This window comes from Nematolebias whitei, chromosome 9 (assembly GCF_014905685.2).
Source record: "Nematolebias whitei isolate Nwh7 chromosome 9, NemWhi1, whole genome shotgun sequence".
Classification (NCBI taxonomy): domain Eukaryota; kingdom Metazoa; phylum Chordata; class Actinopteri; order Cyprinodontiformes; family Rivulidae; genus Nematolebias; species Nematolebias whitei.
This window is the reverse complement of record NC_056506.1, coordinates 10,945,253-10,959,677: the sequence shown is the minus strand read 5'-3', so window position 1 is coordinate 10,959,677 and position 14,425 is coordinate 10,945,253. Positions and strand designations below refer to the sequence as shown.

Here is a 14,425-nt window from a genome sequence, read left to right as displayed (position 1 = left end):
CCCTCTTACAATGCTGTGATTGCTAGTATCACTCAGCCCTCTGTGAACAGTAAACAGCCATCAGTGTGCTAATGATCCATTGTTAGGCTGATGGTCCTTCTTGAGCATGTGATCAGCTGGTTTTGGTTGTCAGCAGCAAAACTGGTTGAGCCACTCTGAGACGGTGCTATTTAAGAGACTGAGCTGAATACAGCTCCTCAGACTGAGGAAGTCTCTCGGATGAGAGACGAAATGTTTCTACATTTTTTTGTTGATTTGCTTTGTTTTGTTTTGTTTTGAATGTCCAGAGGACCAGATTTAACTTTTTTAGACTGGTCATTCAGTATTTTTAAGTAGGCAGCTGACCTTATTCTTTGAGCACATACTGTTGCTGAACCTAGACCTGACCAACTGCAGCAACCCCACATCATAGCACTGGGGCAGTGCTATGATGTGGGGTTGCTTGTACAGTAGGCACTAGGCATGATGGGTGCATCGCTTCACCTGCCTCTATTCTTACCCTGATGCGCCCATCAGTCTGGAACAGGGTAAAGCTGGACTCATCAGACCATATGACCTTCTTCCATTGCTCCAAAGTCCAATCTTTATGCTCCCTAGCAAATTGAAGCCCTTTTTTCCAGTTAGCCTCACTGATGAGTGATTTTCTTAAGTCTACACAGCTGTTCAGTTCTATTTCGTATAGGCTTCGCCCTTTAAGGCTGTCGCTGATGGGTTTATCCAGATATGCGAAGCATTGCACTGAAAAATTTAGTCCACGCCCACCTGCTGTGTGGGCCCCACCCGGTCTATATAAATTACGTTAAGAGCGGGTAACCGGCCCCTATTTTTCTTCAGCGAGCTAATAGCACTGTCAGAAGAACGAAGAAGGAAAGTTGTGTAGATGACCAAGCTTTGTTAAGAATGCTTGGCCCGTCACGTCGACCTCCGGTCGTCCCGGTGAGCTCTCCTCCCCGAGGAGAAGCTGACGAGCAGTCTTGTTTCAAGGTAAGCGCCGAGGAGAATTTCTCAGTGACAGGTTGCTACACACTGGACAACGCCATCTTGTAATTTTCCTCTTATCGCCGACCCTCGGAGCGAATCGGATGGTTCCTCTGGGACAGGCGGCGTTCAGCTGCAGCCCCGATGCTCATTCCCTCCTGGAGAGCGTAGTGACGGTGGAGGGGGGCTGAGCGAATGCTCACCTCATCCCACCTCGTTTCGCATTGGCGATCACACCGCTCCCAGCCGACGGCACCCTCTGGGGTTGACCGGCGTAATACAGGAGGCTGCTGACATTAAGGGACCCTTTTTTACATCCCGCGCCTTTCCCGCCAGTTCGGATGATCTGGCGGGAAGGTTTTTTTCTAGGCTCCATTCCGGCTCACCGTCCTGATCCCATCTGGCCTCGGTTTCCCAACAGGACGTCCTACGAGGACGAGGCCACAGCCGGCTTTCCTGGTAGATTGGGGGGCCGGTCTCCACAGTCCGCACCCATCTCCAGAGCAGGGGTTTCACCAAGCAGAAATTCCCTCAGTGCCCCCTGGAGCCAAGCCTGACGGAAGCTTAATCGGAGCAAGATGTCCAGGTGGACCAGCGTCCCACGCCTCCAGTTAGCGTAACCCAGACGGTGACACCGCTCTCCAACTGAGCTCACCAGCATGCGTTCCAGACGGCCGCAGCGAACAACACATTACGCTATTGGCGTACACGTTCAGAGGCGGGAAGAGACGTACGCTCCGTCTGTAGGGCAGCTGACGTCATCCCCAACTGGTACGCCTCTTTGCTGTCTGCTGGCCCGCATCGCAGCCGGAGGATAGAGTTTTCAGCGTTTCCCTAAGACCACCAACAGATGGGGCTCTAGGACAACAAATGGCAGAGCAAATGACGGTTTTGGCAGAGGATGTGTGTGGAGGTGACACGAGTTTAGAGTAAACATCATTTAATGATGAAAGTGTCTATTTTTAGCCAGTCTGTCAGCTCGGATGACTTGACAGCGGCTCCCTCTCACATCCTCCACACGAAATGAGCCGGTGGCAAGACGTTCCACGGCCGTCTCGCTGAGCTTCACCGCAGCCCCGCCCGTCAGAGACCGGCCCTTTTCATCCCAGCAACAGAGTGTCCAACGTTTTCCCAGAGATCCCCAGCAGACGGCGCCCTGGGCCAACAAATCCCAGAGCTCATGGGGGAAAAGATTCAAAAAGACGGTCTGCGGAGGGTGTGTGTAAAGATGACACAATGTTGAATAAAACTTCATTCTATGATCAAGTGTCTGTGTTTAGCCAGTCTGTAAGCTTGTATGAACTCACAGCGGCTGCGCACACATCCTCCACAAAAACGAGCCGGTGTCCTTAAATAAAGGGTTTTCAAACTCACCCATGCTCCAGACATGACGAGACGCTCACAGAACACAACAGTGGTAAGCGAAACAACTCGTAGTCAACCCGAGATGCACGATCTTCACCCAAGCGGTGTCAAACGTGCACTCGCGCGACGCAAACAGCCTTCACCCAATGGCGTTGCGTTGATGATGGTGCACACACAGCTCCCCGGCGCTCACCGGTTCACAGCGGCATAAATGTGGGACCGCAGGTCGGGTCGGTGGAGGACCTTGCTCTCAGCGAGAGCAACACGCGCCGCACCAAAGCAAATGCGTGCCGCCGCGGTGGGGCCAGTCTTCACTCACCACTCATGAGCGCTCGGCCGCTCACGTCAGCACTAACGTGAGACAGCTGAGCGAACCCAGTGACCAATCTCGCCCCAGAGAGAGCGGCGCGCGTCCCACCAAAGGAGACGCAAGCTCCCACGGGGCTCGCAGCCTTCACTCAAACGGCACGGCGTAGATGAAGTCGCGTTCACTGCTTCTCAGCGCCCATCATCTTAAATGCAGGACCGCAAAGCGAGCCCAGCGCAGGACCCCGCTCGCAGCAGGAGCGACACACGTTTTTCACCGCAGTGGCGTCAAATGTGGGGGGCCAGCGGTGTCATCAGCTGTCACACGCTTCTCCTCAACACAAGGTGGACCCGCGGTCCGAACGCAGCACACAGGTGTGTTCAGAGCCTTTTCGAGAAGCCTCCCCTTGGGTCTCACGGAACACCTTCCCGCGACAAATGACGACAGTCGAGGCGGTGGACTGGATGACATCCGTACAAAACATGACGCATTTGCATTTCCTTTGGAAATCAAGGTCCCAGAGTCTGGAGGAAGAGAGGAGACACAGAATTCACATTGCTTGAGGTCCAGTGTCAAGTTTCCACAGTCACTGGGGTGTCATGTCATCTGCTGGTGTTGGTCCACTGTGTTTTATCAAGGGCAGGGTCAATGCAGCTAGCTATCAGGAGATTTTGGAGCACTTCATGCTTCCATCTGCTGAAAAGCTTTATGGAGATGAAGATTTCATTTTTCAGCATGACCTGGCACCTGCTCACAGTGCCAAAACCACTGGTAAATGGTTTACTGACCATGGTATTACTGTGCTCAATTGACCTGCCAACTCTCCTGAACTGAACCCCATAGAGAACCTGTGGGATATTGTGAAGAGAAAGTGGAGAGACGCAAGACCCAACCCTCTGGATGAGCTTAAGGCCGCTATCGAAGAATCCTGGGCCTCCATAACACCTCAGCAGTGCCACAGGCTGATTGCCTCCATGCCACGCTGCATTGAAGCAGTCATTCATGCAAAAGGATTCCCGACCAAGTAATGAGTGCATAACTGAACATGATTATTTGAAGGTTGGCGTTTTTTGTATTAAAAATTTGTATTTTGTATTGTCTTTCATTGGTGGGATGAAATATGCTAATTTTTTGGGACAGGCATTTTGGATTTTCATGAGCTATATGCCATAATCATCAGTATTAAAACAATTAAAGACCTGAAATATTTCAGTTGGAGTGCAATGAATCTGAAATATATGAAAGTTTCCTTTTTATCATTACATTATGGAAAATAATGACCTTTATCACAATATGCTAATTTTTAGAGAAGGACTTGTAGATGGCCAGGGTGTTAAGATAGGGTTACACGTTGCAGTTTGCAACCCGACCCCTCCCGTTCGGAGGAATTTTAGAGACGGTCCTGTCATCACCAGACTAGGTCTCATCCCTAAATGCAGAAGTCCAAGAACTTCTGGTAAAAAAAGGAATCTCCAGCATTCCCAACGGAGAGGAAAACACAGGGTTTTACTCACGTTACTTCCTGTTTCCCAAACGGACCGGAGGGATGAGACCCATTTTGGATCTGTCAGTTTTCATCAAGGCGATCATGGACAGACCGTTTCACATGTTGACAACCAGACAGCTGTTGGACAACATCCAGAGAAACGATTGGTTTGTTTTCCGTCGACCTGAAAAATGCTTGATTTCACATACCAAAACACAGGAAGTTCCTGCGTTTCTCCTTTCAAGGGATGAAGTATCAGTACAAAAGGCTGCCGTTTGGTTATTCCCTCGCACCTCGTACGTTCTCAAAGTGTGTGGAGACGGCCCTGCAATCGTTACACAAAGCAGGGATGAGAGTTTTGTTTTATCTGGACGACCTGCTGCTGCTGTCACGCTCCAGACAGGAAGCAGCGGGACAGGTCCAGGATCTGACATCACACCTGTTAAATCGGGGTTTCGCCATAAATTGGAAGAAAAGTTCGATTTTCCCAACCCAGACAATTGTTTATCTGGGAGTGGAGCTAAACTCAACCACCATGAGGGCTCGTTTATCACAAACGAGAATCGAAACACTCTGGAAGACCAGCTCCGCCATGTGAGACCTGGCAGAGTGGTAACAGCTGTTTCCGTCATGAAGCTGTTAGGGATGATGTCGTCCGCTCACACAGTGGTCCCACTGGGCTTACTACACGACACGCCTCCAGAGGTGGTTTGCGCGTCTGCGTGTGGATCCAGTAAAACAAAAGAGACGAATGATCACTGTTCCTCCCTCCGTGAGGGCAGATCTCCGACACTGGGGAAACACCCTGGTTCTGTCGGAGGGAGTCCCAGTCAGCAGACCCACCTCACACGTGTCAGTCTTCACAGACGTGGCACTGTCAGGCTGGGGGGGACATGCCTATCTCAAGCAGTAGGGGCGCTGTGGCCCCATCACACATCAGCCCACATAAATGTTTTGGAGTGTCGTACGGTGCTGAACGTGATTCAACATTTTGCGCCTGTGCTGTAGAATCAACACATTTTGATTCACACAGAGAATAAGGTGACTGCTGCGTACATAAACCGGCAGAGGGGTGTGCGCCCAGCCCAAATGTTACACATTGCGCAAAAACTACTGTGTTGGGCACACCAAAATCTGCTCTGCATCAGAGCAGTTTATATACCCTGTGTTCTGAACTAAGGGGCAGATGTGATGTCCAGGGGCGGTCCACGTCACGGGGACTGGACTCTCCATCCAGATCTGATGGCTCAGATGTGGCAGAAATTTGGCAAAGCAGCTGTGGACCTATTTGCGACACGAGAAAACGCTCAGTGTCAATTATGGTTTTCTCTGAGCCCGCTAGACGAACCACCGCTGGGGGTAGATGCGTTTGCCCACAGCCCATGGCTCAAAACACTTCTGTACGCGTTTCCTCCACCTCCTCTGATTTTACGGTTCCTGAACTGAGTTCAGGAGGAGGGATTGACAGCTCTCCTGGTGGCCCCCGAGCGCGTGAACGCACCATGGTTCCCAGTCCTGCAAAGCCTGCTGTCGGGGCGCCCGTGGAAACTGCCGTGGAGGGAGGTCGCTCTCTTCCAGGCAGGAGGAGTGATCAGAAGTTACCCATAAATAGGCCAGCACCTGTGGGTCTGACCGCTGAGCGGATCCGCTTAGAGAGGATGGGTCTCCCACAGGATGTTGTGCGCACAATTCAGGTATCACGTGCTGCATCTACCACAGCGCTGTACACATCAAAGCGAACAGCTTTTCAGCGTTGGTGTACAGAGAAGGGTGTAGAGGCCACCTTCATGTCCACTAGGTGGCATGCTGTCCTTTCTACAACAACTGATGGACAGGAACTTGGCGTTCAGCATGATTAAAACGTACGCCCTTAGCCATCTCTTCCTGCCACGAAGGGTTCGGAGACAGAACAGCTTTTAATCATCCGCTGATAAAGCGTTTTCTAAAAGGTGTACAGAGACGCAGGCCTGTTTCACGCCCACTTGTTCCACAGTGGGATTTAACGCTGCTCCTGCAGGCCCTGATCAAAGCTCCATTTGAACCTCTGGATCAGGTTCCACTTAAATTCTTGTTTCTTAAAACAGCCCTGCTGCTGGCTTTAACATCCGCTAAGAGGGTGAGTGATTTATCTGCCCTCTCTGTCGCACCGTCATGTCTCAGAATTCAGGCTGACGGCAGCTCAGCTGATTTAAGACCAAACCCAGCTTTTATGCCTAAAAACATCACAAGCTCTTTTAAATCAAGAGCGATATAGTTGGAGGGGTTTTTCTCCCCCCACAGATCAGAAGAAGTAGCGTCTTTCCATCTTCTCTGTCCGATGCGGGCGTTGACGTGTTACTGCAATGCGTCAAACTTAACATCTGTTTGTGCATTATAGAAATGCATCTGCAGGTCGCCCGTTATCCACCCAGCGCTTGTCACACTGGCTGTGTGAGGCCTTTTTCTGAAGCCTACAGAGCATCAGATTTAGAGCCTCCTGTCAACCTCAGAGCACGCTCGACCAGAGGTATCGCATCTTCGACTGCTTTGCATAATGGTATGACAATGCAGGACATTTGCACTGCGGCCGCGTGGTCAACACCTTGCTCATTCATTCACTTTTATCTACGTGATGTGACGGTCCGTTCCATGACACATTCTGTCCTTTGTGTTTACAGAATGAATATTGTTGTTTCATGGAACTCCGTTTTACTCACAACTGTCTGCATGCATTACAGTGTGAGATGTTGTTATCAGTCACAAGTTGTGGTTGTTATTTTGGTTCCATTGTTACTAATCAGTTCATTTGATTAATAATCAGCTCTCCTGTTATTATTAATCTGTTCATACTGTTCAGCCATAAACCGGTTGGTTCATGGCTCTTTTCAGCTTTTTTCCCTCCCCGTTGAAAGTTTTCCAGGGCGTTCATGCATTCAGAACGCACAGTTACACAACAAGCGTCTGTGCATGGCACACATGATTACGCAAAGCGTAATTACGCACATGGGGAGCTGAGTGACAAGACTTTTTTGGGCAAGCTTCTGCTTCATACGGTGTTCGATTGGACCCAGTGAGGCGAGGACAACATCCGCTTCGCCCTTAACCCATCAGCGACAGCCTTAAAGGGCAAAGCCTATACGAAATAGAACGTTGGTTACATACTGTAACCCCAGATTCTATGAGTATAGGCGTAGCCCTTTAAGCGTCTGGCCTCACTGGCTCCTAAATGGCTGAAGAAAAAGCTATTTGGGAGCCGATTACCTGCTCTTAACATAATTTATACGGACCGGGTGGGGCCCACACAGCAGGTGGGCGTGGACTAAATTTTTCAGTGCAATGCTTCGCATATCGGGATAAACCCATCATCGACAGCCTTAAAGGGCTACGCCTATACTCATAGAATCTGAGGTTACAGTACGTAACCAACGTTCTAATCCCTTGAGTTCCTTTTGCATTGTTCGTGTGGAAATGCTCTTACTTTCACTATTAAACACAGTCCTGAGTGCTACCGTTGTTTTTCTTGGATTTGATTTCACCAAACGTTTAAGTGATCACCGTTCACGATCATTCAGGATATTTTTCTGGCCACATTTCTTCCTCGAAGACGATGGGTCCCCACCATTCTTCCAGATTTTAATAATGCACTAGACAGTTCTTAACCCAATTTTAGTAGTTTCTGCAATCCCCTTAGATGGTTTCTCTGCTTGATGCATGCCAATGATTTGACCCTTCTCAAACAGACTGACATCTTTTCCACGATAACGCAATGTGTCTTTTGACATGGTTGTTTAAGAAATGAGAAGCAACTCATTGAACCAGTTGGGGTTAGATAACTTGTTCCCAGCTGAAAGATAATCACCCATGCAGTAATTAACCAATAGGAGGCTCATACCTATTTGCTTAGTTAAATCCAGGAGGCAACTTTTTTATTTTGGCCAGGCAGTGTATCTATTTAGAGGCTTTCTAAAGTCAGCAGGCTATAGTGGCAATTTTGAATTAGGTTGGCTCCTAACTCTATTCAGCTGAAGATGATCACCTAAAAGTTTAATTAAAATCCATCTCATTAGGGACGGCTGTGGCTGAGTGGTTAGAGCAGTCATGCTCCAATGCGAGAGTTGGGGGTTCGAATCCACCAGCAGTCACATGTCGAAGTGTCCCTGGGCAAGACACTGAGCCCCTCATAGCCTCTGATGTGTGTCCCATCGGTGTATGAATGTGATCTAAAGCACTGATTATATAGATATATACGCTATATAAGTACAAGCTGTATAAGCTATATAAGCAATGAACATTGGATGTGTTTCACAAAAGCTCTGTAGTAGTGATTATTAGATTTTAATGAATGCTTAAAGTCTGTCCATGCTTGCTGAAGTTACTCGTTAACAAATTATTTATTCTGATGCATGCTCAATAATCCAGGTAGAAAAATCTAAAGAAAGTTAAGTCTGGTCCTTTGGTTGATCCACTATGAGAAGGTGCTATTTATAAGACTGAGCTGAATACAGCACCTCAGACTGAGGAAGTCTTTCGGATGAAAGACGAAACGTTTCTGCATTTTTTTGTTTGTTTGTTTTGCTTTTTGTTTTTTGAATGTCCAGAGGACAAGACTTAACTTTGTTTAGATTTTTACATTATTTATTTGTTCTTTTAATAATTTTAAAATGTCTAATAAAATGCTTTCTATATTTTGCTGATTGATGAAGCTCAATGGGATGCTGCTGGTTTTTAGGGTTTTAAAAGAAACACAGTAACAATTTATAATAATAAAAAACTGAAACCACGCACCACTTGAGAATCAATCGCAACCTGAGCAAAACCTTTACGTTTGCCCCACAGAAGAGGGTAGGTCTCATCACTGAACAGAGCTTCCCGAACTCCTCCAGGAGAAATCCCCAGGAGGTGGCCATTCCTCAGAGCCCGTACACACTCCTCCTGAGGACCGTGGATCACACTGAACACCTCCAGCAAAAGCTTGAAGCCTGCAAAAAGATTATCAGTTTGTTACTAAAATACAGGTCTCTCTTGTCAATGAGTCATCCTGGCTCAGTGAGACTAACCAGAATAAATAAAGGTTGAATGAATGAAAACACTTTTTTTTTCAACTGCATACTAGTGCATTCTGGACAGCTAACACCAATGTCCTCTACAAGAAAGGGCAGAGCCAGAATCAGAATAAGCTTTATTATCAATGTACTGAAATACAGTGAAATTATGCTCGTGCAGTCGCCTGAAAGATGGGCGTAGTGCACATTGCTGCTGCTATAATAACGCAGCCCCTTACTGTTTATCAGAATACTTTTAGATAGAAAAGGTAAAAGCCATCAAGATAAAGATAGTAGCATTATAAAAAAAGATCTCCACATCTTATCTTATCAGGACATGATTTGAAACATCAAAAAAACTCTACCAGCAAGCACATTTATAAACACGATTACATATGCAATTGACGTCATGTTAGTATTTTTATCTAGACTGACCCTGGGTTTTTTGATCTACTCAGAGACGGAATTATAATGAAATTATGACCTGGTTCTGACTGGTTTAAACGGGGCCAGAAACTCTAAAAAGAGTCTCGCAGGGATTTAATATTCGTCAAGGAATAGAGTTTATATTTGATTTGTTATTTCTTTATTTGCTCGCTCATCACTAAGGGCGTCAGAAGCATCCGTAATGTGGGGGGAACACAATGATGTGTGTAGGTGTGTGTGCGCACGCGTGCACGTGTGTGCGCACGTAAAAAAGGCGTTCACTAGTGTACAAAAAAGCAGCATTTCACCTAGATTTCATTTAATTCCACACATTTAAAGCATGTTTCTCACCAAGTTTGTGTAAATTCATCTGTGGATTTTAAAAGATATTTTAACTTTAATACACTTTAATACAGAGCGTCAGATCGGCACTATTTGTCTTTATAGAGAAATAAAAAAACATCACCACTGGATGTTTTTTTACTTGTGTTCAACATTCCTCATCTAAATGGATGTTTCTCATGAAGCTTGAGGACAATAAGGTGTGGGGTTTTAAAGACATTTCAGCTTTAATGCACCTGAACACACCACGTCTCTTACATCTGCAGCGTCTTACAGCATCACAATTACTGCTGAGCTAAGATGCTACAGACGTAGCTCTCCTCTCAAGCATCGTCCTAACATGAATATTTGTTTATGATCAAACTCCCGGTCAACCACTGCCCGCACTAAGCTCGCTAAACTGGCGAGCGAGTAACACAGGTACCTCCACCTGTGCGTGTTTTCTTCCGAGGCAAGAGGCAAGAAGGGACGGTGGAGAGTTGGAGGTAACCAGGAAAACCTGGAATGCAGTTTTAGTGGCTTGAGTATTCTCCTATTAATCAAGTGGAATGGATTTGTTCACAAAGAAAGAGAAACTGCGCCGCCTGAACTAATATCTTATAGTAAAAGTGGGGGGATCCAAATGAACGTTTTTTTAATGTGGGGGGGGACTTGTCCCCTTCACATATAATGGTTGCGATGCCTATGCTCATCACGTAGAAAGTCTTCTTAAGCACCATCTCATTTTTTCCTTATACGTCAAACCAGATAAGATCCATTCAGATCACATTTAGCCACTCCTTCTCATACAGGTGATAGGTGGTGCTTCCCTTCTGCGAAAGAGGAGCCTAGGGCCTATAAATCTGTAATGACATGGGAGATCCGGCCCTTCCGGTTCCTGATCTTGCGTCGTGTACCGGACTGGCCAGAGCTGTAAACTGTAACCTTCTTCTGCCTTGATTGCAATACAATAAAACTGAATTTACATTTCCTTGATTTAGTAATAGTGTGAGTTGCCGCTTCTGAGGGGGATCCGAGCAAGGGGGGCAGCATGAGCTGGGGACGGACCTGGGGTCCGAAGAGGCCTGAGGCCCACAGCTAGCAACAGCTGGCTGCAGTGACCCGTGACCCGCATCCAGCTCCCGTTGTAACAGTCAAGACTTTGAGATTTGCCCATGAAGCACTTTCAGATAGGCCACAGTCCTGATGATGTTGTTGTTCAGCTGGCAGTTCTGATAAGCCTGCATGGGCCGGGGGGGGTGGGGGGCGAGGGTATTGCGATAGACTATGCTTCTTCCCTAGTTACTGATGTCCCAGGAGAAATTTGATACTCGGCTTGTATCCAAGGTCAAACAGGGGAGTCAGATTCAGATAAGGCACAATTGTTGATTTTCTCCAGGTAGACTGTTTTTTTTTTCTTTTCAGCCTTGAGTCCTGCTGGAACTTTTCCGGTCCAAAATGGGCAGATTTATGGGTATCCACTCTACTGATCCATGCTATGAGCCTTTTTCAAGGTTGATCCCAACATGTTGGCAAGTCCTAGAAGCCGCAGGTAGCCTGCGATTCTCACAAATCGCCTCCATCTCGTAAATCAGCTGATTTTTTTTTTTTTTCTGATGGCCTCCCTTCTCCCCTTACAGCCATCCCCTCCACACCATTATTATGAAATATTTATTCTAGTGACTATCTAGTGTAGGGTTTTTTTTTTTTTTTTTAATAGGATAGAAAGAAAGAAAAGACAAAGCAAGACTCCAAAATATAAGAAATATACACAAAGAGAGCACACGGCAAAACACCCGGCCACTGTCTGTTCACCTGCAAAGAACATGACAAAACACAGCAACAAAATACATATGTATAAAGAACTTAAAATATTCATTGCTTTGCAGTTAGTTTCCATAAATATATATGCCCATACCTACGCCTATATACATACATACATATACATGAATATACATTCATATACATATCTATATATCTACATATAAAGCCTACATAAGCATCCCTGCTTCTATTTGTGTGTGGTTGTAGTGAACTAAGCCTCAGGTCAAAACCTGGCCTTGAGGGCCTTCCTGGAACAAGAACTGTATTTCATTGATTTGAGTCCAGAAACACAAGATTAAGTTCATCCAGAGACTTTCTAAGTGTCTTGCACTGATCAATTGAAAGAACACTCTCTTTTCTATTATCATTACTATTTTACAAATGTTTTGATAATCAAAGTGTGTTTAGTTCAAACCATTTTCAAATGTTGAAGTGAACTACTCATTTTTAAATCCGCTGTGAAACAGTATTAGTGATTTTTATCCTCATTCAAAGTGGAAATCAAGTTAAGAATGTGTTACAGAGTAATGATTCAATTTCTTGATCTTCTGTCTGAAATGAGCAAGTTGTGTAAGTTGGTCAAAGGTCAAGTTTCGGTCAACTGCAAGTTTACTGAAAAAGAAATGTCATGTTTAACTTTTACAGAAAGATACTAGAGAAGTGACTCCACGAAGTCTGAGTTCTTCATAATATCTTCTGTCTGTTCTTAAACAATCTAATCTTTTTCCCTTGACTTTTAATAACCTCTTACATCACAAAAACACACCTCTGTCTGGTCAATCGACCAATCAGAAAACTTCCCAAATGGACCGGAAGTGACCTCTTTAAAAGGTTTAACACTTCCTAGTTCAGAGAGAGTGGGAAGAAGTTCTGGGAAGTTCTGAGAAGTTCTCAGTAGTTCTGAGAAGAACGCTGAGAAGAACGCTGAGAAGAACGCTGAGAGAATGCTGTGAGTTAGTTCCGAGAGCAGCAGAGTTCAGAATGCTGGAATGCAGAATGCTCAGGACATCTGCAACTAAGCTGGACGAGAGAAGTTCAGAGGAACTATGAAGTCTGTTCTGGATGATCTCACGACTCCGAACGGTTCCCTACCATCCTACGGAGACGCTGGACCGGTAGCGTTAACTGGAACTCCGTATCCGCTGATTCATCGTCAGAGAGGTAATGAGTCGAGTTTACTACCGAGCGTACCGAGGAAAGCTGGGTCCAGAAGGAGCGTGTTGTTCTGGTTATAACAGACAAATTCCCTCACCCATCTCTCTCAACTTAAACTTCAATTTCCATCTTTAAACTCTTCTTTTTGCTAGAAATCATTCCAGATATTTTCAGAAATGTCTGTTGTGAAGCAAGGTTTTCAACCATCGCCGTATGGTCTTCTAATTGTAAACTGATTAATTAACCTGTTGTTATTTTCAATTTTGCCAAATTAATGTAAAGGTTTGATGTTAAATTTTGATTCTGAAAATAAATGACCACGTTCATTTTGATGGGTCAAAGAAAATTAACGTCTCACGTTACGTTTTTAATAATTCAATGCACGACATTATTCAGTCCAGAAAAATGAATGAATCCGTTTAATTTATGAATATATCACAGAATATGTTCATCTACATGGTTGTGAACATGCATAAGCGTATAAGGCTTCTCTAATAGAACATTTAATAGTAACTGTGAAGCAGCAGAGACCCGACCCCCAAGACCAGAGGCAGACGAACAAAGGGGGGATCAGAGCCCAAGACCCCAGGAGGGACCCCGACCACGGAGCCCCCAGGGCCACCTACACAGGACGAACCACTCGCCCACCCCCCAGATCGGACCACAGGGGAGAGCCGGAAGAACCCCACCAGCGACCACATACAGTGACCCCCCGGGGCCAACAGCGACAAACTCATAGGCCCCGCCGGAACCCGCCGTACCGATGCAGGTCCAGGCCCGGGCACGGAGGCCCGGGCACGGAGGCCCGGGCACCGAGGACCCACACCACCCAGGCCAAGGCCTGACAGGGCCAGAGGACCCGAGCCCCACCAGGCAAACACCAGGCCGAGCCGACACACGCCCAAGCGCCCAGCCCCCGACTCCAAGGGCCCCAAGCGCACCGGCAGGCAAGGGCACACCCCACCAGGGGGCCGCGCGATAGGGGCGCGATGCCAAGCGCCCGCAGTTGTATCAAAGAGGGGGCAGTCCGAGTCTCGGCCAAACAAATACCCATTCATACACAGACACAATCACACAGTCCCAGCCTCATTCTTACACTCACTCACTTAAAGACATACAATAACGATACATTTCATTCTTATTCCCGATACGCACTCTATACCCCCCAGGTCCAAGACATGTACCCGCCCTCTACAGGGGGTAGCCCATGCCCAAACCCAGGAGGTAAACCCATTCATTCTCGAGCGGAGAAGAGCCAATATCCCAGACCCGGCCCAGGTCACGCCCAGCCGACAGGACACTCCCCACCATGAAGAGGACACGCCACCGACCACCCCCACACACCGCCAACAACCAAGCACGCGCCCCCAGCCGACCACCCGCCAGGCCCCGGCAGCCACCCCGGCCAGCGGGCCAACCATGGCACCCAAGAGCCAAGCTCAGGGGCTCCAAACAACCCCAGGGAGAGCACAGCGCCAGCACCACCCACGGCAATCCCCCAGACCCCGAACCCCCACATAGTCCTGGTCAACACCCGACGGC

General features: G+C 47.1%; 1 protein-coding gene across 1 annotated transcript in view; it reads right to left on the bottom strand.

Moving 5' to 3' along the window:
• The window catches only part of tmem68 (transmembrane protein 68), a 195,918-nt gene that overhangs the window by 58,732 nt on the left and 122,761 nt on the right, over positions 1-14,425 (bottom strand). Inside the window, exon 5 of the mRNA XM_037682065.1 lies at positions 8,901-9,094. Coding sequence (XP_037537993.1) covers positions 8,901-9,094 — 194 coding nt within the window. The remainder of the gene's footprint in view (positions 1-8,900; positions 9,095-14,425) is intronic.